Consider the following 25356-nt stretch of genomic DNA (forward strand, 5'->3'; position numbering starts at 1 on the left):
ATGTGATCATCAATAGTAGAGTCTACGGTCTTCTAGGTTGTGGTTTTTATCATATTAAATTGAAAAACTCCTCTGTAACAAAAAATTAGGACAGTGGTTTCAGTACGAGTAAGCAGGACAGAGACTCATGTCATGGAAATAGAGAACTGGATAGCAGATAAAATCCTCAAGGGTGATTGTAGGAAAGTGCCCTTGTTGACATGGTTACCCCCCCACTTTTTGCTTGATATTGATGCCAACTTGACTGAGAGTGTACTGGGATCCTGCTAACCAGGCCCCAGCACCAGTGGTCTTTTCCAAATCTGTACCATTGTTTTCACAATTGGCACACCTCTGACACACAGTTAAGTCCCTTGTAAAAGGTACCTATCGTACCAAGGGCCCTGTGGACAGGGAGGGTCCCCAAGGGCTGCAGCATGTATTATGCCACCCTGGGGGACCCCTCACCCAACACATCCATGTACACTGCCTTTGCAGCGTATGTGTGCTGGTGGGAAGAAAAAGGCTAAGTCAACATGGCGCCGCTCTCAGTGTGCCATGCCCACATCCACTGCCTGTGGCATAGAAAGTCACCCCTCTAGCAGGCCTTACATCCCTAAGGCAGGGTGCACTATACCACTGATGAGGGCATAGCTGCATGAGCAATATGCCCCTTCAGTGTCTAAGTCCATTCTTAGACATTGTAATTGCAGTGTGGCCATATTGAATATATGGTCTGGGAGTTTGTCATTACGGACTCCACAGCACCATAATGGCTACTCTGAAAACTGGGAAGTTTGGTATCAAACGTCTCAGCATATAAACCCACACTTATGCCTGTGTGGGGTTTATTGAAAAATGCACACAGAGGGCATCTTAGAGATGCCCCCTATATGTCAACCTGCCTGGTAGTGTAGGACTGACCGGTCTGTGCCAGCCTGCCACTTCCAGACGAGTTTCCGACCACATGGGGTGAGTGCCTTTGTGCACTCTGTGGTCAGAAACAAAGCCTGTCCTGGTTGGAGGTGCTTCACACCTCCCCCTTAGGGAACTGTAATACCTGGCGGTGAGCCTCAAAGTCTCGGCCTCGTGTTACAGTGCCCCAGGGCACCCCAGCTAGTGGAGATGCCCTCCCCCCGACAAGCCCCCACTTTTGGTGGCAAGTCCATAGGGATAATTAGGAAAAACAAGGAGTAGTCACCCCCTCAGCCAGGACAACCCCTAAGGTGTCCACAGCTGAAGTGACCCCCTCCTTGAGAAATCATCCATCTTGCTTTGGAGGACCACCCTTACCGCGATTGCCTGGGACGAGGATTTCCGACGCCTGGAGAGGCACTGCACCCGCAGCCCCCAGACTTGAGAGAGACCGACCAACGGTGCAACAGTGACCAGCAGGCGGCCCTCCTCCCTGTCCAGTTGGTGGCTTGCCCAAGAAGCCCCCCGTGCCTTGCCTGCAGTGCCTAAGTGACACCCGGGGTCCCCCCTTTGAGTTCCATTGGGAACCAGATGCCCCTTTTGAACCCTGCACCCAGCCGCCCCCGTGCCGCTGAGCGTGCGCGTTTAGTGCCTACTTGGGGCCAGAGTGCTCCTCTAAACCCCCCTGGTCTGCCTTCCGACAATGCGGGTACTTACCTGCAAGTAGACCGGAACCGGAATACCCCCTGCCTCCTTAGGCGCCCATGTTATTTTGGCTTCTGTTTGACCTCTGCATCTAACCGGCCCTATGTTGCTGGTGCTGGGTGTTTGGGGTTATCTTGAACCCCTAAAGATGGGCTACCTATGCCCCGGACACTGAGTCTGTAAGTCGATTACTTGCCTTCAAATCTATACTGTATTTTCGTTCTCCAGGAACTGTTGACAATTGCACTGTGTCCACTTTAAAAATAGCTTTTTGCCATTTTAAAGAAAACTGTATGTATTGTTGATTTGAGTCAAACTACTGAACTTACCTATGCAAAGTACCTTTCATTTAATGTACTTACCTGCAAACTGAATCTTGTGGTTCTAAAAATAAATTAACAAAATATATTTTCTGTATAAAAACCTATTGGTCTGGAGTTAAGTCATTGAGTGTGTGTTTTCACTTATTGCTTGTGTGTGTACAACAAATGCTTAACACTTCCCTCTGATAAGCCTAACTGCTCGACTACACTACCACAAATAGAGCATTAGTATTTGCTATTATTGCCTCCGTCAAGCCTCTTGGGGAACCCCTGGACTCTGTGCACACTATATCTCATTTTGATATAGTATATACAGAGCCAGCTTCCTACATGATCACATGCGGAAGTAACGTCTGTGCATGATAGCCATCCCTATCTGCACCAGAATGGTGTGATGGAGATGGAAACATTCTGAATATTTAACCAGTTCTTTCGTTCTGTTACACAACATTTATGTGTGGTTTTTTAAAAGGCCCAGCTTTTTCATGAGAAATGGAGAAACATGTTGCCGCATTGAGATGGCTGCCTGCTAGGTGTAATTTTTTGATTTGCAAAACCAACTTGTCAGATATACCAAAAACCACAGTAAACAAGAGAAATTATTGTCCTAGACACCAGGGTTGAGAAACGATTTAGACATAGGTTTGGCAGTGGCACACTCTGCAGACTACATGAAGAAAATGAATTCCATCACATTTACAGCATAACTAATAGAATCTTACCTAAAGGTAAAAAATTTCAGTTGTGGATGTGTGGGAAAAAGCAGATGTGGCTCTGTTTATGAGAAAAAAACATGTATTTGGCCAAGTGTGTGGAAGGAGGTGCATTTTGCTTGAACAAGTAGAGAAAATGGTGGGAAATAAGTAACGGATGTGAAAGAAACGAGGGATTGGTTGCTCTGACACTTCGTGGGGAGCAGGGCCAGACTGGGAACCCAAATCAATAGTGGCGAATTTTGTCAGACCACCCCACATACGGTGCATAGTGAGTGAGTGTGCCTTAGTGCTACAAAGCGGTTTTGGGGTGATCTTCCATGAAAGTTTGGGAAAAAATGGCAAAAATTTACCTTTTACAACACGTTTTGTATATATATTCTTTTTTATTAGTTTCTAAAGCACACTTTCCAACAATGCTCCTCATCTCTCCATAGCCCCTCTCTCACATGATTTTAATTTGTTTCATAGCGCCAGTCATACCATTGTAGGGTGTCAGTGTACTTTGCATCGCCATACATACAGAGACAGTGAACCATACAGTTGTAAATCAGGGTACAGAAAATGCTACCCAAGACAAAGGGGACAACTGGGTGCAGGGTTCACATCATCCATGTTGGTAAGCATTTTTTATGAGTGCTTGGATTGGAGAAGCACAAACTCAAGATTCAAAACGTACACAGTAGCTGGGGTTGGATTTACTATTAAGAATGTATATCTATCCAAATAACCCCATTTAAGCAAAATTAGGCTAATGAAAGACCGGGAAAAAACGTAACTTTCGAACCATAACCATGCAGTTTACATGCAGCACTTTGATGGCATTTCTTAGCTCACTGTTCTAGATTATGATTGTAAATTACGAACTGCAACTAGCAAAAGGATCTCTGTGACAAAAGCAGTAACTCTCTGAGCTATGCGCATGAAATACAAGTCTGTGATTTGCATAGTACATCTTTTTTGCAGCAGGCATATCTACCCTTTGTGCTACTTTAGATGAGCCCAAACTACCAATAGACAAAGCTCCGATCTTTCTCCCGCAAGAAAATTGATCACCAGAGATATCAATGTTGACACTCATTGTTACCTGAAAACCACTTGATATAGAAGGAACTTTGCAGCGGGTACTTTAAACCCATAACATATTGCAGCCAGACCGTACTTATGACTGGAAGCTGTCACTGGCGTTGAGCGCTGCCTGATTGTACTGGCTGGTAGTGGCCAGCCCAGGCTTGTGAGGGAAGGATGAGAGTGAGGGCGGCAGGACAAATAATTAAGCCAACTACCAGATCCATTAGACAGTCACCAACATGGTTGCTGTTTCTAGGTGGGCCCGGGTGTAGCTGCTGGCTTGCGCCTGGCGGGCTGTCTGTCGTGCATGGAGCACCACCAGCATGAGCCAGGACTCGTCAGAGCTGAGAAGGCTGTGGTACTGTGACGAGGTGAGGGAGGAGGAACGAGACTGAGGGCAGAGAGCGCAGGGGCAGCACAACATGATTATACCGGGGCTGGTATTGGTAGCGCTTTCATACGCTACTACAAATGACCGCCCTTGGGTTGTCGCATGGTGTTATTTTTTTTCTCTAAAAAAAAAACACATTGAGTCCACGTAAGTGCTGGCTGAACCCGTAAATCTTGAAATGTTAGTGAGTGATTATGCTGGCTGGCTTGCTGATTTTGTTACTTGAGGTCCGCTATTTCAGTTCTGCTGCACAACAGGCCTCCAGTAACCAAACAAAAAGTCCTCTCCACCCCTCCAGCCTCCTGGGAAAATTCCTGATGCCTGGTATGGCCAGTGTGGCCTTGATAGGAGAGGTGTCACAGAATCCACATTATGATGTTATGTTTGAGGGGAACCGAAATATATTTTGAATGTTTCACTGTCCTCGGAAACTTGCATACAGTGGCAAGTAGCCCCATTAAGTTATTAGATATGAAGATGATGGATATCCAGTTCAAGATTCAGAATGGAAATGGGCAAGTGAACATGGCAGAGCAGTATTCATATATTTTGGAGCTGGGCGCACTCAACACCAAGGAAACTATCACTGCCTGAAAAGGGTTGAATTTTCATAAAATGTTCTCTAAAGTGTTCTTGGAAGATTGGGATTTGCCAGGATTATTTCTCATGAAATTGTCTACCCTGGGTGATGTTTTGCCACTGGTGATTGTTTATTTGCAGGAAGGGACACGTTCCCGCGCATAAACAATCAAACCCCTCAACGCAGACATCCTTGCACGATGGTGCCAGGATGCCTGCGTTGGCACTAGGCAGCTCAATTCAGCACCAGAGCAGGGGGAAACGCAGGGGTGCACCATATTCTAATAAATATGTCTCATCCCAGCGTTTCTAAAGTGGTGCGATGCTGCTAATTTTGGCGCAGCACCGCGCTGCTTCACTTTTTAGTAAATCTGCCCCTTTGTGTGTTGTGGATGGTGAATGAAGCATCACCCATGGTGACTGTGGTTCTGCAAGTACTTCCTGTGTTAGCTCATTTCATAAACTGGTGAAGTTTGCGGGGCATCATATGAAACGTTTTTATACTATGTTGCCTGAGTTGGGAAAAGGTCACTACCCACAACTGTTGCTGTCCAAGTTGAACTGTTAGGCTTTTTTCTATGAATGAGAACACCCGCTTCCCAATGTGTTTTTGTCACTGCAGGCTTGGCTCCACATCTGAATTTACCTGTGCCACTTAGGTTATTCACGTAAAATACAAGGGATTGAAGGAAATACTTCAGTGTAAATAATTAGTAATCTCTCCCGATGCATCCCTTCCTGTTGTCTTTTAGATTGTATGTGCCCTTTCAGATTGAGATCAACTGTGTGCTAGTCAGTCATGGCTCTGTCCCAAAAGAAAGAGAAAGAGTCCATCACAGACTATTAAGCAAAACTACCCTTGCATGGAAATGGGATCAAAAGCATCCCCACATTTGTTGTAGCAATATAGCATTTGTGAGTTTGACTAGAGTCCCTTGAATGGTTGAAAATGCGTAAATTCATCTGAGTCACAGGCATTTACTCTGGGTGCTTTCCACCCGCATTTGAGAAATACCTGCTCTGAATTCCCACACTCAAAACACTTACCTTTGGCCATCTCCCTTCACCTAGCCAATTAATATACAGAATTTAGCAGATTGTTACCTCGTACCACAAAGTATGAGGGAAAAGGATTTTCACAAGGAACGTCATTTAGGCGTCACCAGGGGTCGCAGCTGCGACCCCCAGCTTGACCCTTTCGACCCCTGGCCTCAGCGCTCGCAAAATCAGTGCCAGGAGCACAGGGGCAGCTCGTCCTTATGGTTGTTGCTTGGGGCTCCACTTCCTTGCTTTCAATAATTTTTTTATTACACTAATAGTGAATAATATATTAGTCACTATTAGTGTAATAAAACATAGAGTATAGTTAGCTGGAACATGAACCACCTTGCTAGCAGAGGTAAGTAAAAACACTTTTAAATGTATGTTGTATGCGTGCTTGCGGGTTAGCCAGTTTTTATGTGAGAGAGAGAGTGTGTGTATGTGTGAATGTGTGTGTATGTGTAAGCATGTGGGTATGAGTGAAAGTAAAGATGGAATGTCGTGCGATGTCATTTACCCCACCCCTGGCGTTTTGGTGAATTGACGTCCATGATTTGCTCAGCATAAATTAAGGGAAGTAAAATATACTGTGCAAGATAAAGTAGGATAAAGTCAGAGACACATTAATAGAAAATAAAAAAAATCATTCACATTTCATGTGCTAAATACATTTTCCCCTGCGTGGCACAATTAGCTTCAAAGCAATGATTTGAAACATGGTTCACCGAAAAATGACCAAACACTGCTTCTGAAGATTTACATATTAGCATAATTAGATAATAATGTACTGTCTCCCCAAATTAGCGTGTATATGTAGGTGCATTTCTATATTTCCATTATATTAGACCTTTTTAACATTTCAAAGATACATTTGTGTACTTTATCTATTTGAAAGGGGTGCAGCTAGTTGTCCCCTGTTTGCAATCCCTTATGTACACCGCCACATAAGCCCCATATTTGCATGAATTCGTTAGAATACATTTGTTTAGTATGGCAGATGAATATTTTAAAGACTTTGCGAGAAGGGTGCATGTGTTGCATGAGTTTATGGAAGCTTTACGCACAGCAAAATACAATGTTGAACTAGAATATTTGTGTTCATAGTCACCGTTAGTGTACATATGCACCCTTATTATGCTAGAAAAATGTAATTTCTTTGGATTAGCTGTTACCAAGGGTAAAATGGGAACTGGAGCGTCCCTTGAAATGGTTGTGAATATAAACATCCGCATACTGCACCCAGCGAGCAAACTTGTTTTGAAGGGGCCTTCGCTAAAGGGATGTTCCAGGACGTTGAGCCCAAATGGTACAATTTTAAAATGATTTTTCACGTATATTGAACATAAAGCGCATAGTCTTTGACGGACGTTATGAGGATGTGGTTTATCATCAATCGAGAGTTTTGTCAGAGCTTGGTCAGACTACAAATTCCTAGTTCTGTGGAGTGGTTCTCAAAGGAAGAAGGCTGGACTACTCAAATGCACCCGAAGGCATTCTGTAGAGGGGGAATAAACCATGCATTCCCTCCCTTAGAAGAGGGAAGTCAAGGAACCCTTCTGCATCCAGGACACAATCGAAAGGCGCCCTCTGGAGGAACTGCATAAAAAAGTGGGAAATATAATACGTCTTCATCGTCTGGTCATAAAAGAAAGGCAAAATATAGGACGAGGTCAAAGGAATGGCTGAATTCATTAGAGCCCGCCTATATTGCAGGAAACCTGGCATAAGAAAGTGCGTTCTCCTCTTCTGGATCCATCTAGCAGGCTATACTGACTAATTTTGCTTCACGCAAGCCTTCACTCTTTACATGCGCCCTTTTGAGCCACTGTGGTAACTATGTCGAAGTCATCTCAGGGTGGACTCCATGTAACCCCAGTGGCTTCGGTTCCAGCTTGAGTCAACCCCATTGCCTTTCTTCTTTCAGCACTAGTAAGGACACAATGGAAACAGCCCTCTTCAGATTTGTTGCTGTCTGCGCCAACTGATGCCAACTGTAGTTCAGAGCCACCAATGACTAGATCTGATTTTTCGGATGTCTAGACATAGATGGAACGACTTCTTAAAGGAAAATGAGATTCCTGACATGAACATGGTAAAAGGGTCTGAATCACGGCTAAAACAGCTGTTTTTCCATTATGCTTGCATGCAGTTGTTTCATTGATCTGAGAACCACCTAAATCTGATTGGCAGCCTTTGATTGAAAACATTTTCAGACAACATGATATGTTGCAAGTGGTTTGAGCACAAATCATGAATGGTGGTGTTTAGGGCAAGTCACGCCCAAGGTTGATCAGTGGAGACCGTAGAAGAGTGAAAAATGCCCCTGTATTTGACAGAAAAATGTATAAATCAGTATGCTAGGTTTGAGAACTCCCGACCAATTCTCAAGTATATTCAACAAAACTTCAACATTTTTAAAAGATAGAACTGAAAAACAATAAATTCTCAAGAAATATTTACATCTAGGAGGCTTGCAGTTAGTGTTTTTGACTAGAGATCGTTATGGGGTCTATTGCAAAGGGTAGTGGCTGCAGGGATTGACCACAGACCTTGCACTTTGGCCACCATTTGCTGTGCATGGGTAAATACAAATACATGGGCAAATCTCAAGTACACTTGGGCTAGGGCACGGCATGGTTAAAGACCAGGGCTCCATCCAAAGCTGCACAGTTGACTCTGCGGCCATGGGAATAGATGGGAGTGTAGTTACAGCCTTTGCCCTGTGTCAAGAGTTTACTGTGCATAGTCAATGTATTTGCGCAATATGCTCCTGGGGTACATAGCCTGGGTGAGGGCATGATTGAAGGCCACTGTCTACATCAAAGGCTGCTACACCCAACCAAAGTTCAAGTGCAGTGCCCACTGCAGCCACGGGGAGTATCTGCAGTGAATAGTCACTGGCCATCCCTTGAATTTGAACATCCGAATGCCATATATAATAGACTCTGTGAGGGAAGGTCATGCACAGTGGGCTCTGCAGCCAAAGAGAGTAAGCATAGGATGAGACTGCAGGCCATCTGCAACCATAGCCTGCAGCCAAGTTCAGTAAGTGTTGGGCATACATGGGCCGGTCTCAGGTCTTATGCTATGTAGAAATGCTCTAATGGTAGTAAGTTTTATCAAAATGCATTTAGTTATGTAAACTTTAACGGCCAATGTTCACAACATGCACATAATATTTCTCATTGTCCTATAAATGCATACACAAACTATGCACTTTGTGTATTGATGTTGGTGGTGAGGATGTTGCCTACTCTTGTTGCAGCTCGAGGCAGCTCTGATAAGATTTTGTTTTTAGGTTTTTGATTTATTGTAATTTTTCATAATTTTTTGTTAAACCTCAAAATAAGGAACATACAGGAATTGACAAATAAAAAATATGGCAAATAGAAACAACTGTCAGAAAAATGAAAAAAACGGGGTTTGCTGTTTCTAAACTGCTCCTTTATCACAGTGAAGGAACAGTTGCCATTACACTCTCTATCAGATGGTGCCTACTTCACATCAAATGACTTAAGTACAAATTGTTGGAGAGAGATTGTTGGTCTCTGTTCTACATTGTGAGGCTCCCTGCAACCTCCACAATCGCCTGCAAGGTAGCTAAGGAGACCTTTCTGCTACAACTGCATATGTTTTCTTAGCAATTTTATTTTTGTGCTCTCCATAAGCATGTGGGTGCCACGTCGGATGCAACATGTTAGGTGATGTGGCAGAAAGGATATTTTTGCACACTTTATGAACTTCTGTCTTTGTATTGTATTTAGTGAACTGTTAGAAAAACCTCAAAATGCATTACACCTTTAGGGTTTGGGGATGATGCAATATCTACCAACTCCACCACGTTGCTGTCAGAATGTTTTTGGTCTGGTGGATTAGGATTTTCAGAGGTGTGGAGCTTCTATGAACGGACGGCCTGTTTGGGACTCAGAGACAACAAGTCTGAATATTAATTTTGTCCATGGAACAAGAAGGCTTAACCCCCCACAGCAGCATTTCACTGCCAGTTTATAGTGTCCCAAGTCCCAGTTATGAGTTGTACTTCCACTCTACTCATGAGTGGACTATTGTATCTGCAACTTTGAATTACTGCCTGCGCAAACAGCAAAAAATTAAACAATCCAATAAATAAGTAATCTAATCTCTAAAATCAATTTGAGAACGGGCTGCCCTGCACCAGGAACCCATGCTCCAGTCTCTCCCAACTCTCATCAGTGGCTCCATCCTGACAGACTACAGGCTCCCTTAAACCTGAACTGTCCTCACCATGACCCCTACCCCCCCAAAAGGCCCCACTCATATTGACCACCTGCTAAGAGAAGGTGGTAAATGTGAGTCCTATTCCCCAGAGAAAAGGGAATGCTTTGTGGAGTTTTGCTGATTAAAATTTGTTGTTAGATTAGGGTTTTTGCTTGACTGGGTTGTAAGCCCGGGCCAAGCAGCAACCACAATCCTAGTTAGGGTAAGGCACAAACAAACCTTAAATTAACCTGAGCTCACCCTCTGGTATCTTGGCGCAGAGTAATCAGGCTTAACTTAGAAGCAATGTGTAAAGTATTTGTGCAACACCTCAAGCAGTAAAACAGAGAAAATACTACACAAAAAAATTCCACACCAGCTTAGAATATAGATCTGAATTTAATAAATAAAACAAGACCAAAACAACAAATATCCAATAAGTAGAACTGGAGATATTGAATTTTAAAGCTTTAAGTAAAAATAGCACCAAGAAGCGAGAAGCGCTATTGGGGATATCTGATTGCACCGGACCAGGACAAAGTCAATGGAGAGGCGGCCAGCTACAGGGACCCAGTTAGACACTTTAAACCAAAGTACCTTAAATCCTTGTTGGAGAGCGTTCTGTGGATCTGCATCAAAGATGTGTCATGCTGCCAAGGCGATGCGGCGGTTCCAAGATGTGATGAGGTTGCGGTGCAAGGTTCTGTTGCATTGACGCTGAGTATTCTGTCAATGAGGCTTGCAATGCAAAGGAGGGTGCTGAGGATGCATTGCACTATCAAGGTGATGCGTTGGTTCTGATGAGCAGTGCAGCTGCAATGTGGAGTTTTGGTAGCGACGTTGAGGCTGCTGTCGACTGGAGATGCAAGGAGCTCGTGTCGGGAAAAGCATTGTGCAATGGCGGTTCCGAAGGCGATGAGTCGAACCCAAGATGGGGGATGCAGCAGCGATGCAAGTCTTTTGCAACAGGCCCAATCCATGCAACAGCAGCAATGCGCCGGTTCTGCTTGAGGATGTGCCGCTCAGCAAAGGAGATGCGCTGGTTCTGCTCAGGATGTGTTGCTCAGCAGAGGATGAGCCTGTTCCATTGAGAAGACACCTTTAGTCCACTTCCAAGGGTCCAAGACTGGGGTGGCACCACTTGGTCAGGGTAGATGCACAGATGGCAGAGTCCAGGTGTAGAAGTAGGGTGGTTGGACGTCTTTTCTGTCCATGAGACTTTAGAGCAGGGGGCCAGCCAGCTAGCCCTTGGAGTCACTCTGGGTTCTGGGTTTAAGTGATGCAGGGTCAGTCCTTCTCTTCCAGGCAGAGGGCAGCAGGTCGGCACAGAAAAGCTGAATGCAGCCCTGCAGGGTGGCAATCCTTCAGCAGTGCAGCAGTCCTTCCTGGCAGAGTATCCACAGGCCCAGAAGTGCATTGAAGTGGCAGTATCTGAGGTCCAGCTCTCATACCAGTGGTGCCTTTGAAGTGGGAGAGAGTTCAAAGGCAGGCCTTTGAAGTGCACAGAGGCCCTGCCTTGCCGACAGACTCTCTACAGGGGATATGCAGCCCTTTGTGTGGGGGCAGGAAACAACCTTTTGTAAGTGAGGCTGGGTCCAGTTTCTCCTTCCCATCCTGCCAGGATGGATAATCAAGTCACACCTAAGCTCCCATTGTGTGTGGGTGTTTAGGGGGAATATACAAAGCCTAGCTATCACCCACCCCAGAAAGGTGATCAGAGACAGGCAGTAGGCACCAAATGGCTAAAATAAAAAAAGTCAATTTTTGAAAAGTGGCAAATGCAGGATTGCAATTTAAAATCCAAGTTCACAATAAGCTTGGATTTTAAATTGTAGTTCCAGAGACACCAAACTTAAAAGTCTCTCTCTTCACAAATTGGGAATTACACTTATAGAATGTTATAAGGTAATCACAGTGTTATCCTATGGGAGAGATAGGCCTTGCAATAGTGAAAAACTACTTTGGGTATTTTTGTCTACCAGGACATGTAAAATATAAAAGTACATCTCCTTCCTTTTAAATACCTTACACCCTGCCCTCCAGGCCCTACCTTAGTGGTGACATACGTAAAAAAAAAGGGAAGATTGGGGCCCGGCAAAATGGTTATTTTCCAGGACGACATTGCAGCTGCACACAAAGGCTCTGCAGTCGCACCCTGTGACAGGGTCAAGGGACTACTTAAGTGGGTGGCAAAATCAGTTCTACAGGCCCGCTAGTAGTACTTAATCTACAGGCCCTGGGCTCACACAGAACCACTTAGGGACTTATAAGCAAATTGTATATGCTAATTGGGGATAAGCTAATATAATCATGTTTAGGGAAGAGAGCACAAGAACTTTAGCATTGGTTAGCAGTGGTAAAATGCACAGAGTCCTAATACCAGCAAAAAGTAGGTCAGCAAAGTGGAGAAGAAAGGCAAAATGGAGACCACCCTAAGGCTGTCAGGTCTAACAAAGGTCCACACGATTAGTGAAATTAGTGACTATTCCACAGATATAAACACTTAACTGCATGGTACTGGCTGGCATTACCACATGAAACCAGTTTGTATTTGTGCAGATTTACTACCCCACCATTACCATGCAGCATATTATGGGGGCCAAAGTGGGGTTGCAGGAAAGTGGATTGTCTGCTACTAAAGCAGGTTATGCATTGCTGTGTGAGATCTTCAAAATGTTATGTATGTTTCTTTAATGCAAAGCCTTTTCTAGTGGGGAAACTATTCAGGGAAATACAATGAACTGCAAACGCAGCTTGCATTAATGACATTTGGTCTTTAAAACTGTGCACATGTTTGCGAAATTTAACAGTGGACGAGGTTAGGCTATTACTGAAGGCCCTGTACTCTGCACCGAGACATTTTCTAATGGAGAACATTGTGCATAGTGTTTTCCAGGGACAGTTGGGTTTGTGGCACCTTGCCCAAGCCCTTATAGCAACATTATTAATGTCAATTGGTATATGATCTATGATATCACCAGTGGTACCATTGATGATGTCATTTGTGACATCATGTGTGAAGTCATGAGCATCGTTTCTGGGATTTATGGGCTACACTGCTCACCATACATGACACATCGCTGTAGCTTTTAGGTTTTGCTCCATAGTCATAATGCCTCTTCAACCACAGGTTTTTTCGTGGAATTTCAATAGTGTCTTTTAACCAACCATTATTCTCTCTTCTGAATAAAGAAACATAACTTATTCAGTAAATATGTTTTAATTTAATAGATTGTAAATGCTTAGACTGTTTCAGCACTGTGGGGCACTTCTAATGTGGTAACAAGATGAAATCTCAGAAGGGGAGAGAAGGTGGTATGGACTTTATTGAGTTTGTCCCATAAAATGGTGTGTCATACATATATGAGTCACTATGTTTTTAGGTCGCAGCCTACCAGACAGCACAGCTGTCTGGTTTGCTAAAGATATCATGAGGATTTTTAGAAAGTTGACCTAGGAGTGCATTCTGCTCGTTGATTAACATTGGCTTTGTGGTTTGTAACTCACAATTTCTGGCATTCCATTTGCTGACTTTATTTGCTTTAGGCACTCCAGGTTCAGTTAATCCATCCCGTTGACGAAACCATGTCTTATGTATCCTTCCACAAACTTGCTTTCTGTTAAAGGGCCTTTAAATCTTGTTCTAGTTTCATCACATTTGCTGTGCATTCAAAGACCTAGATGAAGACCTAGATGAAATGTTAGGCTCTGTCTTCCAAGGGTGTTTGTTTACTTTTCTTTCTCTGACTTCAGAGTGAGAGGATTTATGTTACAATCTTGCTGGATACTGGGGTTAGGAAAGAGTTTTGTTCTAGCACTGGACAACGTTTCAACGAACTGTGTATTTCAGAATGTATCAAAATTATGAACACACAAATTAAGCACATTTTTTTGTTATTTCTGAAGTGTGTTGAAAACAAATGCTTTAAAATGATCAAAACAAATCATTAAAATAGGTGATGCAATTTCCACACACTTTTGTCTGTGCACTGTATAGTTTTTGTAGTAAAACTGTATGTCTGTGTAAACATAATAGTAATTTCAATTGAAAATGTGTTGTCTGAAATGGCAATGTTCTGCCACACTATGAATTCTTCAGACTACTCTGCACCACTCCACACCACTGCACTGTACTCTGCACTGCTCCTACTACTCCACGCCACTGCACTCTGCACGACTCCACTCTACGTCACTGCATTCTACGCCACTTCATGCTAAGCCTCTCTACTCTATGTACTACTCTATTCTATGCCAGTGGAGTCTTCGCTGCTCTAATCTACACCACTGCACTCTTCACCACTGCACTCTACAGCACTCCAGTCTAGGCCACACCAATCTACACTGCACAACTTCACTGTACTCTACACCACTCCGAAACACTGCACTCTACGCCACTGCACTCTATACCGATACACCCTTATGCCAATGAAATTTAGTCTGTAACACTCAACTCTATTCCCCTGCACTCGTCGCCAATCCACTTTATGCCACTGAAATCTACTCTGCACCACTGCACTCTATGCCACTGCACTCTACACTACTATACACTATGCCAGTGGTTCCCAACCTGTGGTCTGGGAAGCATGGGGTCCGCAAAGCCTACTCAGGGTGTCGCAACTGCTTAGAAAATTAAACAATGTTAACAGATTAAGAAAGGGTATTTAAAATAAAAATTTGTAAACCTGAACATTTTAAAATGTTCTATAAATTTGAAGGCATTTAAAATTGGAGGCTAAGAAATAAGTTGGTGTCCTCATTTTGAGTCGTGGAAGCAGTGCAAATGCAACAAACAAAATGTAGTATGGACGGCTAGAGGCCTCAATTACAACTAAATTTATTAAAGGTCCAACTTTCCCATTAAAATGTTTAATCATTTTATTTATTTGTTTGTGAATTAAATAAATGATTAAATATCTTGTGTATTTGTTTGGAAAATGCTTGTTTCTGTATTTTTTGTGTATCGTTTTGCAGTTCAGTTCATCCGAAATGCTTAGGCGGGGGTCTTCTGCTTTAAGTAATGACTCAGTTGGGGGGTCCCCGTATTCCAATAGTGATTCACTAGGGGTCCTTTTATTCCAGTAATGATTGAGTGACTGCCACAGGAGTCAAAAGGTTGAGAACCACTGCTCTACGCCATTACTCTCTATCACACTACATGCAACTGCACTCTACCCTGCACCACTCAACTCTGCATCACTCCACTCTTTGCCACTGCACTTATGCCATTTTACTCTTAAACACTGCACTTTACGCCAATGCACTCTACACAACTACAGTCTATGTCATTGCACTCTGTCACTGCACTCTACTATGCATCACTGTACTCTGCGCCACTGCTCTCTAAGCTATTCTACTCCACTCTTCACCACTGCACTCTGACACTACTCTGCAACAGTGCACTCTCCACCACTGAACACCATGCCACTCTACTCTGCACTACTCCACTGTCCACCACTGCGCTCTATGACACTCTACTCTGAATCACTCCATGCTACCCTACTCTGCACCACTCTGTGCCACTGCACTGTATGTCACTCGTCTCTACTCTGCACTCTAAGCCTCCACTCTATGTCAATCAGCTCTACTCTGTGCCACTGCCCTCTGCATCACTCAACTCTACGCCACTCCACTCTACACCACTCTACTCTACTTTCTGCCACTCTACTCTTCACCATTCTACAATGCACCACTCTACTCTGCACCTATCCACTCTGCACCACTCCAATCTGCACCACTGTACTCTACTATGCACCACTCTAATCTATGTCACTGCATTCTACGACACTGCATTGTACGCCACTGAATTGAAAACCACTGCACTCTATGCCACTATACTCTGCAACACTCTATGCCAACGCACTCTATACCAGTCCACTCTGCTCTATGACACTCCAGTGTATGCCACTCTATGGGACTCCACACTATGCCACTCCAATACACAACACTCTCTGCCACTCCACTCTACAACACTCTTCGCCATTCCACTCTATGACACACCAGATTTCTCTATGCCACTAACTTTTAGCCATGCTAAACAGCAGCCACGCTGGCGAACATGGCTAAAACACATAGGCAAGCCAATAGCGCTTGCATAGGTGGGACCTAATGGCTTTGCCAATGCTTGTTCTTGGTAGATGCTCTGTGGTGAAATGTGGATTAATATGTAGCATGCTCACAAGGAATGGGTCTATTAAAGCACCTACTTTCCAGTACTTGATGAAAGAGGAGCTGTTTCTTTGGGTGCTTGGGTGCAGACTTTTAGTGGGGGTGCACATCAGATAACTTACTGTTGACATTGTATCTTTCTTTTAAAGGCAGCCATTTTCAATATATGTTTAGTGCACTGAGCAGATAGCATGACAAAATAGTATCCTAGAAATGATGTGTATATATCTGTGCAATGTTATGTTGTTTTGTCTGGAATCTGATATACAGGACGGGGCATGTCAGGATTCTGTGTGGATGAAAGATTGCATACCGTGGAACCGCTATCCCAAGCGCCTGTAAAGAACTATGCTGAAAAGTTCACAACTTGCAAAGCAGTTTTTTCCCCTCCAGGGTTTCCATACAAGTTGTGCCTCTGAAGAATCCCGGTTGTATGAGACAGTTTGTTAAATTATTTCCTGCTCTAATTAGCCTGAATGCATTTATTAAGGGTTTAGATGGTGTTATTTATTATATCATTTTATGGCATCTGTACTGAAATGAAGTTCTTTTTTGTTACTGTATATGTATGTTAAGCATTAAATTGATATTGTGTGTTCATATTCACTTCTAGAGTTTAATTGAGGCAAGCCCAAAAGTGACAATGAAGGAAAAGGAAGGACGAAATGTAGTAGATACTCTAAAGGGCCAAAGAGTGATTGCAAGATCTGAGCTTGACGGCTTTTATTATCTAGGTAATATTATATTACTTGTATTTTATTTCTTAACTACATGCCTACCAATATTTGTTCCAAACATCTGATTTGTAGTTTTTCTGTTGGTATACATATCTAAAGTGTGTAGCATTAGAATTTGTTTAGTAGAACCTATGTATTTTGGGAAACATGGCTACAATGCAGTGCTGTTCAACTGATCCATCTCTCCTAATTGCTAGTGGTAAACAAAGCAGGGAAGGGTTAGGGTGGAGGGGAAAACTAGAAAGAGGATGACAGTAAGGCCCACATTTATACTTTTTTAGCACCGCACTTGCGTCATTTTTTTACGCAAAAGCGGCGTAAACTTGCAAAATACAATTCTATTTTGCAAGTTTGCGCCGTTTTTGCGTCAAAAAGTGGTGCAAATGCGGCGCTAAAAAAGTATAAATATGGGCCTTTTAAGAACGCTATTCGGCTTAAAGAGAACTGCCTGGAAGAAGAAATGTGTGTGTAGGGCTTCTGAGCAGTTATGATGACCTGGGGTATGGGGTCGACTTGGGTGGAATGCAAGAGTGGGGGATAGAGGAATTATGAGGCAGTGAGGGGGGGCATGTAATAGGAAGTGCAAGGCAAGGAGAAAGATGTGTAGGATGTGAGTAAGATGAGAAAGAAAAGTGTGACAATTGTGAAATGGACGTTTCTGTTGCACCATCAATCTTCGCCACTCCCTGTGGATTTGCCTTGGCCCTCTCTTAGTGCAGATATAGCAGATTTCCATTTTGAGTGGTGAAAATGGAGAGGGGTCCTGTGAAGCTCTCCTACACTTACGTGGAAGAGGATCTATGCTATCAACACAAGAACTTGTCAGAGACAGCATGTCCATTTTACTGGGCTCATCTCACGCCTTCCCCAGACAGAGCACACAAATTGTTCGCCTGTCGCAAAAAAATAAAAATTTGTCAGTTCTACTGACTTTCTTGCTATCAAAGACTGCTGTTGCTTTATTGCCCCCACCCCATTAACGCCAGGATGTACTTTGGGGCATTTGGGCTCTTTATCAATATAAATAAATTCATATAGTTAAATGCATAATATAATAACAGATATTAGCATTTAACAATATACAATTGAGGTCTGAGGCCACATGTAAATGATGGGCACCATTGAAAATAATAGGGGCCTTTAATTCCAGGCGGTCGCCTAATTGCCGGTAATGACTCCAGGCATTGATGGTGTATAAATTGCTATTCAGCCTTAGCTACTTGGTGGTTTTAAGTACATACAATTCTTTTGGACCTGTTAATTTTCCTTTCTATGTTCATGAATGCAAATCGAGCAATTTTAACATGTGGAACACATCCTCTATTGTTTCATATCTACATTGCTCATTCGTGAGCTCCTGTGATATTTCATTTCAATGACAATGACGTTCCAGTACACATAAGCATCAATGATGGAAGGAAACAATTCCTTACTTTTTAGAGGGTCCGTTTGACTTGGAAGCATGGGAAAGTGCCAAATATATAAGCTGCAGGACAATAACAACTAGACCCATTTCCTGATCCCTATATATCCTATAATTAAACTGTTTGTTCATTGATCTTTGACCGTCTGCAAACATTTTCACATCTAAGGTTCCCATTAAAAATGTGGTGGTGAACTTGTGTATTTTCCTCAATGTTGACATCAACATTGTTTTCGTAAAAATTTGGAGGTGAAATCCTATACTTACTGTTACACTGGGTGATTTGATTAGGTCAGTGTTTAGAAAAAGTAGAAAACACCGGTTTCGTCCTAGAAAGTGACCGTCAGTAAAACACAATTCAGTTGGGTGCCGAAATATGAATTGAAGCGACCAGTAACAGTACTCCTGGGACAAAAAACTAAAAAGCTAAGCTATATTGTACAGGCCGCAATATAGCATGCCATTGAGTCAGTCCAAGTACCAGTACAGTGGCAAGAAGTCTAACTCGTGAGTCACATAAAATCTGAAAAAACAGGGTCACATCTCGAATGCCTAGCGAGGAGTTCACTGTTTCCCAGTGAGTGATAGACTGCAATACAACATGGCGTCAGTAGCCCAGAAACGTAAACATAGTGTATACCTTGCCTACCTTGATAGAAAGATTCATCTTTACATTCATATCTTTGTTTCAAGAATAACACAGTCACAGAGATGATGATTAAACTTCACATTTAACTTATAGGTGTAAGTGATGGGGTTTTTGTATATGGATCAGTTTAAATAAGGAACTTAGGGCCAGATGTATCAAAGGGTTTTCCCCATTCTGTGTCAATGGGGAAAATGTGTTTGTACATATGGCCCTTACTTCGTGTTGAAATAATTTATGCCCTTTTCCTACATACCTTTTGGCAGCTACTAAAATATATCCTCTCAACTCCCTGCTTTGCCCGTCTGGTATTTGCTGTCCCTGGGGCTACAGATCTCGATTGGAAGGAGTCCTCCTACACCTTTCCCCTTACCAAGTTGGATCAGGGAGAGGACTTCATTGCTGTGCTAAGATAAGATGCACCTTATTCTCCCACTTCCACCTCTGCCTCACACTACCAGCAACCACTAGGACCCAGACTTGTGGCAGTCTCCCTGGACTTCTGACCCATCTGTGAGCGTGGCGAGTGCCACATCATTGTCCCAAGCCAGTCTCAGCATGATTATACCACAGGCTCAGTTTGGGACAAGTACAGGCTTATCTGAAGCCTATCAGAGACTAAAGGGAGCCAGGCGGGACCATTTCTCTTTTAACTGAACTTTCCATAACTCACAGTTTATCTATGGTGAGTGTTTCTACACAATTACTGTTTTCGGTCCTAAAAGCTAAAGGTGGTGGGCATCCTGCTGTGCCAGAGGCGTTGACTCGCACCTGTACATTTCAACCCAATCAGATGTTCCTCTGGCCAGCTGGTCCTTATGGTCCATCAAGCTCACCAAAAGGAATCTTTAGACCTGTTTGGTAGGGTGGTACCTAATCCCTTAAGTGAAGAAGGTTGACTTTGGGGGAGTGAAAATTGAACTATCACCTAACATCACAAGACAGCTTCAAACTATCAGCAAAAGGTATACGGTGCTGGTGAAGATGTCACTGCACTTATTCAGGAAACTGAATCACTTTTAGTTAAGGTGAAAAGATCAGCTGAAGGATTAGAAGGATCACTGCCAAACTGCTACTACTACTTCTGAGTCACCCTTGTCAGAATGTGACCCAATACCTCCACTAAGCAAAATTGAGGTTTTCTTATAAAATATCAAGAACTATACACACTAAGCTGGTCATTATGACACTCTTTTTCTGCCCACTGACCCAGCGGGAAACTCGTAATGGGGCCTGCAGGAAGGGGACTGTACTGGCGGTAACCTGAACGTGGGAGTTTGGCAGCCTGCCTTTTCCGTCCGCCAAACTCTTAATAACCCCTAAATGTCCAAAACCTTCTACAGCTTCTATTATGGGTGTGGACATTTGCTGTTCTGAAGGCTACCATATGTGCACTGGAAAGACTGAACTCACCTTTAATTCCAAATCTATCCCAGCTGTCAAGCCACCTGTTTCTAGGCTTGCTGCAAAGGAACTTGCTGGGAATGTTATCATGTCTAATTGGGGAGGTGATTTACCAATTTTTACTGGTGAGTGAACTGGTTGGAGAGAAAAGATAGACCCTAATGCATTAGTAAAGTGACATAATCTTTAAGGTTGGATGCCTGTCATCCATGGAGGTGGTAGGAAGACTGTCTAGAATCAGATATGTCTACTAGTAACAAGTGGCTGCAAGCAGAGGTGAAGAGGCATTCTATAACTCTCAGCGTTTTAAAATGTATAAAAGGAGTAGATCAATGAGACGGTGTTAGGGATCACTTCAGTTTTAAAGGCACAGTCCAAGCGCTAGCAAGGTGAGCAATATAGGACCTAGCAAAAGCTACTCCTTTTTGTCCATCAACCTTGCATTACTTGGAGCGGTAAGTAATAGATTGCTTTCTCAAGTCTTTTTGATAGGTTAAGTGAATTTGCCGAATCACTGAAAAATAAAGTGTCACCCTGTATACAGTGTTTATGTAATTGACTTCATGATATTGAAGATGATATTATGAAGATTGATAGGGTCCATCTAAGTAACAAACCAGGGCATGCTGTTGAAATAAAGTGGTTTACATTGCAATAGAACTAAGAAGCGTTGGCCCAGTGAGAGGCCATTTGGGATTGGATTTAGAGCCTTTCTTCCAGGGGGTGCCTGACTACAATATAGGTAACTAGCCTGTATGCTTAGGCACCTCATAGATGAGGATAGTTTTTGCAGATCTCATTATGACCTTACAATCAATTTAGACCCTTTGGTACGATTAGGCGACCTAGTGAGTTGAGTACTCTACAGGGAGGGGCCTTATGTACAGTCTCTGTCAACAAGAAATGACTTTATCGGGAGAAAGGATGGTTTCATGTGGAGGCGTAAAGCATTATAGATGGTAGAGGTGAAACTGATACTGATTTGGAAGTCATGCGTAGTCATCTCATGTTATACCAGTGATGCAATGTGTCTAATGTACCGTATGGAAATGATGCAGTGCCCTACCAATGTGGAAGTCACAGTTAGCTATCCCATGGTATAGCAGTGAGTTAACGTGCCTAATGTACCGTATGGAAATGATGCAGAGTCTTTAAGGCCTAGCTAGATAACAAGTCCCTTTGCAAGACTAGATTGACTGTTGGAAGGAACTTTCAACTCTGTTACAATACATTCATGGGAGTAAGGGACATGTAATTTCCCCATCTTTAACTAGAGGAAAATGCGAGCTGATTACATTGAATATTACTGGACAGCGAACAACATCAACAAACCTTGAGTGTGTAAAGTTCATCTGCGAGTTTGAGGGGTGCATGTTTCAAGACACCTGGATCTTGGATACTTCTTCATTGAAGGGGATCCACGTCTATGACAATGTAGCTTCCAAATGCCCAAGAGGAAGACCCAAGAGTGGTATAAAGGCTTTCCTGAAGATTTGATTGTATCAAAGCAGAAAAACTACTGACACCAATGAAAACGTCCTACATGTTAAGATAACCATGGCCTACTGGCAGATCATCTATTCAATAAACATTTATAATGCGGAAGGCTCGATTTTCAGGTTTCCATTTTCTAGTTTCTGATTTTTACCATGCCCAGTAAATACAGAGTGCATGTTAAACATAACACCCTCCAAGCACCACCCTTCCCGCAGAATACTTGTTGGCAACTCAGACCATTCCAGAATTTACTGGCGAAAAGAGCCTGGTGAATACTGGGACATGCAGCTTTTGGTGCAGTAATCACAAAACCTGTCTATTATCACCTATTTTTCGGCACACCTCACACGAGGTTTTATTAATTGAAACCAGTATATTCCAAATGCCATGGTATTGGATTTATTAGGGTGTGATAAATATTGTATTCCACACGAGGGATCTAATGATGGAAGCCAAAGCGCGCAAATGTTGTCATTTCTTTACATGAACGTTTGACTCAATTAAAGAATAACCCATTAGACACCAATACTCAATGGCTCCCTGATATGCCCATAAGTTGGGGTTGACTTGAGAAGTGATTCTGACGAGAAACAAGATTTCGTGTGGGGAGTATCACCAATTAATCCCAAGAATAAGGGCATCACACAGGACATGTGTAGAACATGGAGGAATGGTAGCTGACTCGTCAGTGGTTTATCTGCTCGCTCAAAGGAAAAAACATTTTAGATTGACTACTTTTATTCAGTTGGGTGTACGGTGGTGAATGATAGACAGTGCGTTCCATATTTGGGTGTATAGCACTGTTTACATTCCTGGACTATGATTAGGGCTCCTTGTTTTATGGGATCAATTTTAGACGCTTTCGTCTATAACTATCCTTATCTCTGTTTTGCTCTTCTTATTCATATTTATTTTGGGTTTGTGGAAAAATGACTCTGAGGCTAATATAGTTTCACTTTTATTTATCTGATGAAAATACACTTGTAGTATGATTCCAAATGCGTTTTAGTGCTATAGGAAGTCATATATAATGCATCACTCATATGGAATTCACCCAGATGTCATTATCATTTAATACATGTGCACACCTGCAACTGTTTGAAGCTTCATTAAAAATTGTGTACCTTTCTTTTAACTACTCTGATTGTCAGACTGCACAGCTATTGGCTTAGATTTCATGACTGACAGCGTCAAAGATCGCACAACAGAACACCTATTTTCTGTACCTTTTCTATATTTAAAACTAAATACAGACAGTAAAAGGATGGTTTTCTATATGTAGTCATCTCTAAAAATGAATAAAAAAGGAAACATGAGAGCCTTAATTATGAATCGAGAGCTGACGTAGGAGCAGTGGATGTAAACTGACAAATGGTGCGGGTATTTGCTGGGCAGAATATGAAGCAATGTCCGAGGAGGTGACTGAAGTAACCATTTAACTGATAGAGCTAGTTCTAATCTCTACAAACCCAGGGGTCATTCTAGGGTCCTACGGAGATTCCGGAGGCCTTTTATCATTTCTACTTAAGATATCATCTAAAGGGAAAGCATTTGCGCACTCTCACCTGGTGGGGGACTGCCCCGCCGAAAACATTTCTTCACTCAAAACTTCTGAAGGAGAAACCCGGCATTGTTCTTATGTCTTCCCCCCCTCTGAAATTGCCTGGGTAAGGGTTACGTTATCAATTACTCCGGCCTCTAAACTCTAATCACCTTTCACCTGAAGGGCCCCTCCCCCTTTCGCAGACTCACTCAAACATATGGAGAGAACCCGCCAATCGCCTAAAGAAAAACACACTTTTCCTTCAGCAGGCTGCCCTTCTACACTTGTTCCATGGTGATGGCAAAGGGAATTAAAACCCTTGCATGCCTTTCGCATCCTGCAGGCGTCCTGACTGCTGTCTATCTGTTTATTCCTTGGGTAACCTTTACTCCCTGTCTTCCACCCTACAACTCGCATTGCTCTCACAGAACTAATAAGGCTATGCAATTTCCACTCACCAATGCAACCAAGTCAGTAGCACAAGCAGGGGTCGACATTTTAGGGGACTATCCCTCCGTTTGGCTCGGATCACCGCAACTTGGGTACCTCGGATCCTCTGCTCTTATGACAAGTGACCCATTGTGTCCAGGCTTCTATACCATACTGTTGGCGCCCAACTCTTAAATAAATCTTGGCAGCAGGATTATTCTTTGAGAGCGAAGTTTTATTTTCCAACACTTTATCTATGAACACGAGAGAGAAACGCTTTTGCAGCAATGTAACTTCACCAAACAGTTCAGTTCACACAAGGAGAAGAGTAAGCATTTATTAGCAGTAGGTGTGTAACAGCTCTTCCTGGTACAGCACACAGGACTACCAGAAAAAAGAGCATTCATTACAATGTGGTTCAAATCTTGAAATGTATGTGCCAGCCTAAGACTCGAACATTGTTCTATCTTCTCTGTGATTTGTACAGTACAGAGGATCGAGCTCTGCAAAGTATTACCTGCAGTTTCTACTTGTTAACGATAAAGCATATTCATGTACTGTGGTGATGGAACCACGTGGTCTAAGGACGATGGAGTAAATTAGGTTTCATAATTTTGGCCTATATCCACTCTGTCATGAGCGCTCGAGGCTAGACACAGTGTTTGAGCATAGTAGAGCATCCCACACATTATTTATATATTATTTATTGAAAAACAAACTCACAACAAAAGTCTTCCTCACATCCATCACCCTGCGTACAAAGCAACGACCCTCAAATTGATATTTCCACCTTTGTATAACGCACCCAGCGGCGGCTGGCATGTAGACACAGTGCGGGGGCGGGCGGATGTGGTGTTGGTGGGTCAATGCATGCATTGTGGGTGGTGTGTGTCAAGAAAAATAAAAAAACACTTACCTTGCATGCTGCACGATGTTGATGTCCTCCGCCCTCCGGTCTCCTCAGACCCCAGTAAATTTCTTTAAGCAATCCTGGCACTACTCTCATGCTGGTAACCAGCATGAGAGCAGCACGAGGATTGGAGGGAGCGACCTCTCTCAAAGCTTCCTAGCGCACTGAAGGCCTGTGCTTTCTCTAACCTTACTGTTTAAAGACAGCTGGGTTAGAGAAGTTTAAAATGTGCATGTCTGGCTGTCCGTCGCACGACAGCTGGCCAAAAATACATGCCCCCTTTAACTATGCACAACTCACTGCTGCCATTAATCAGCAACGGCGCTTCCCCACGCTGACAATCGGTTTAGGATGGGAGGATGGAAAGTAAAATGGTTATAAATAAACTTTATTACCATTTTATTTTTCATCCCTGGGGGCATGTTAGGCAGAGGGGCGACTCTCCTGCGTCCTAATGGAGGAGCCGCTCCTAGACCTTCAACAGCAGAAGATGTGCAAGATTCCCCACCTGTGCAGAGCCAAACATTACATGTGCATGGATGCCTATCTTCGAGGTTGAACTTCACGGCATGCACAAGCACTGGCTGATATCACATTTTACAATAAAAAGTACTGATTGCCAGCTAAGCTCTCAGTGCTCCATATTTAG

At 43.1% G+C, this 25356-nt stretch overlaps 1 protein-coding gene across 3 annotated transcripts in view; it reads left to right on the top strand.

The window, feature by feature from the left end:
* The window catches only part of VWA3B (von Willebrand factor A domain containing 3B), an 829217-nt gene that overhangs the window by 503823 nt on the left and 300038 nt on the right, over positions 1-25356 (top strand). For all 3 annotated transcript variants that reach the window (XM_069204269.1, XM_069204271.1, XM_069204270.1), the window contains one exon: positions 16732-16852. In XM_069204269.1, the coding sequence (XP_069060370.1) occupies positions 16732-16852 (121 nt within the window). The remainder of the gene's footprint in view (positions 1-16731; positions 16853-25356) is intronic.

This window comes from Pleurodeles waltl, chromosome 8 (genome assembly GCF_031143425.1).
Source record: "Pleurodeles waltl isolate 20211129_DDA chromosome 8, aPleWal1.hap1.20221129, whole genome shotgun sequence".
In the NCBI taxonomy this organism is placed as follows: domain Eukaryota; kingdom Metazoa; phylum Chordata; class Amphibia; order Caudata; family Salamandridae; genus Pleurodeles; species Pleurodeles waltl.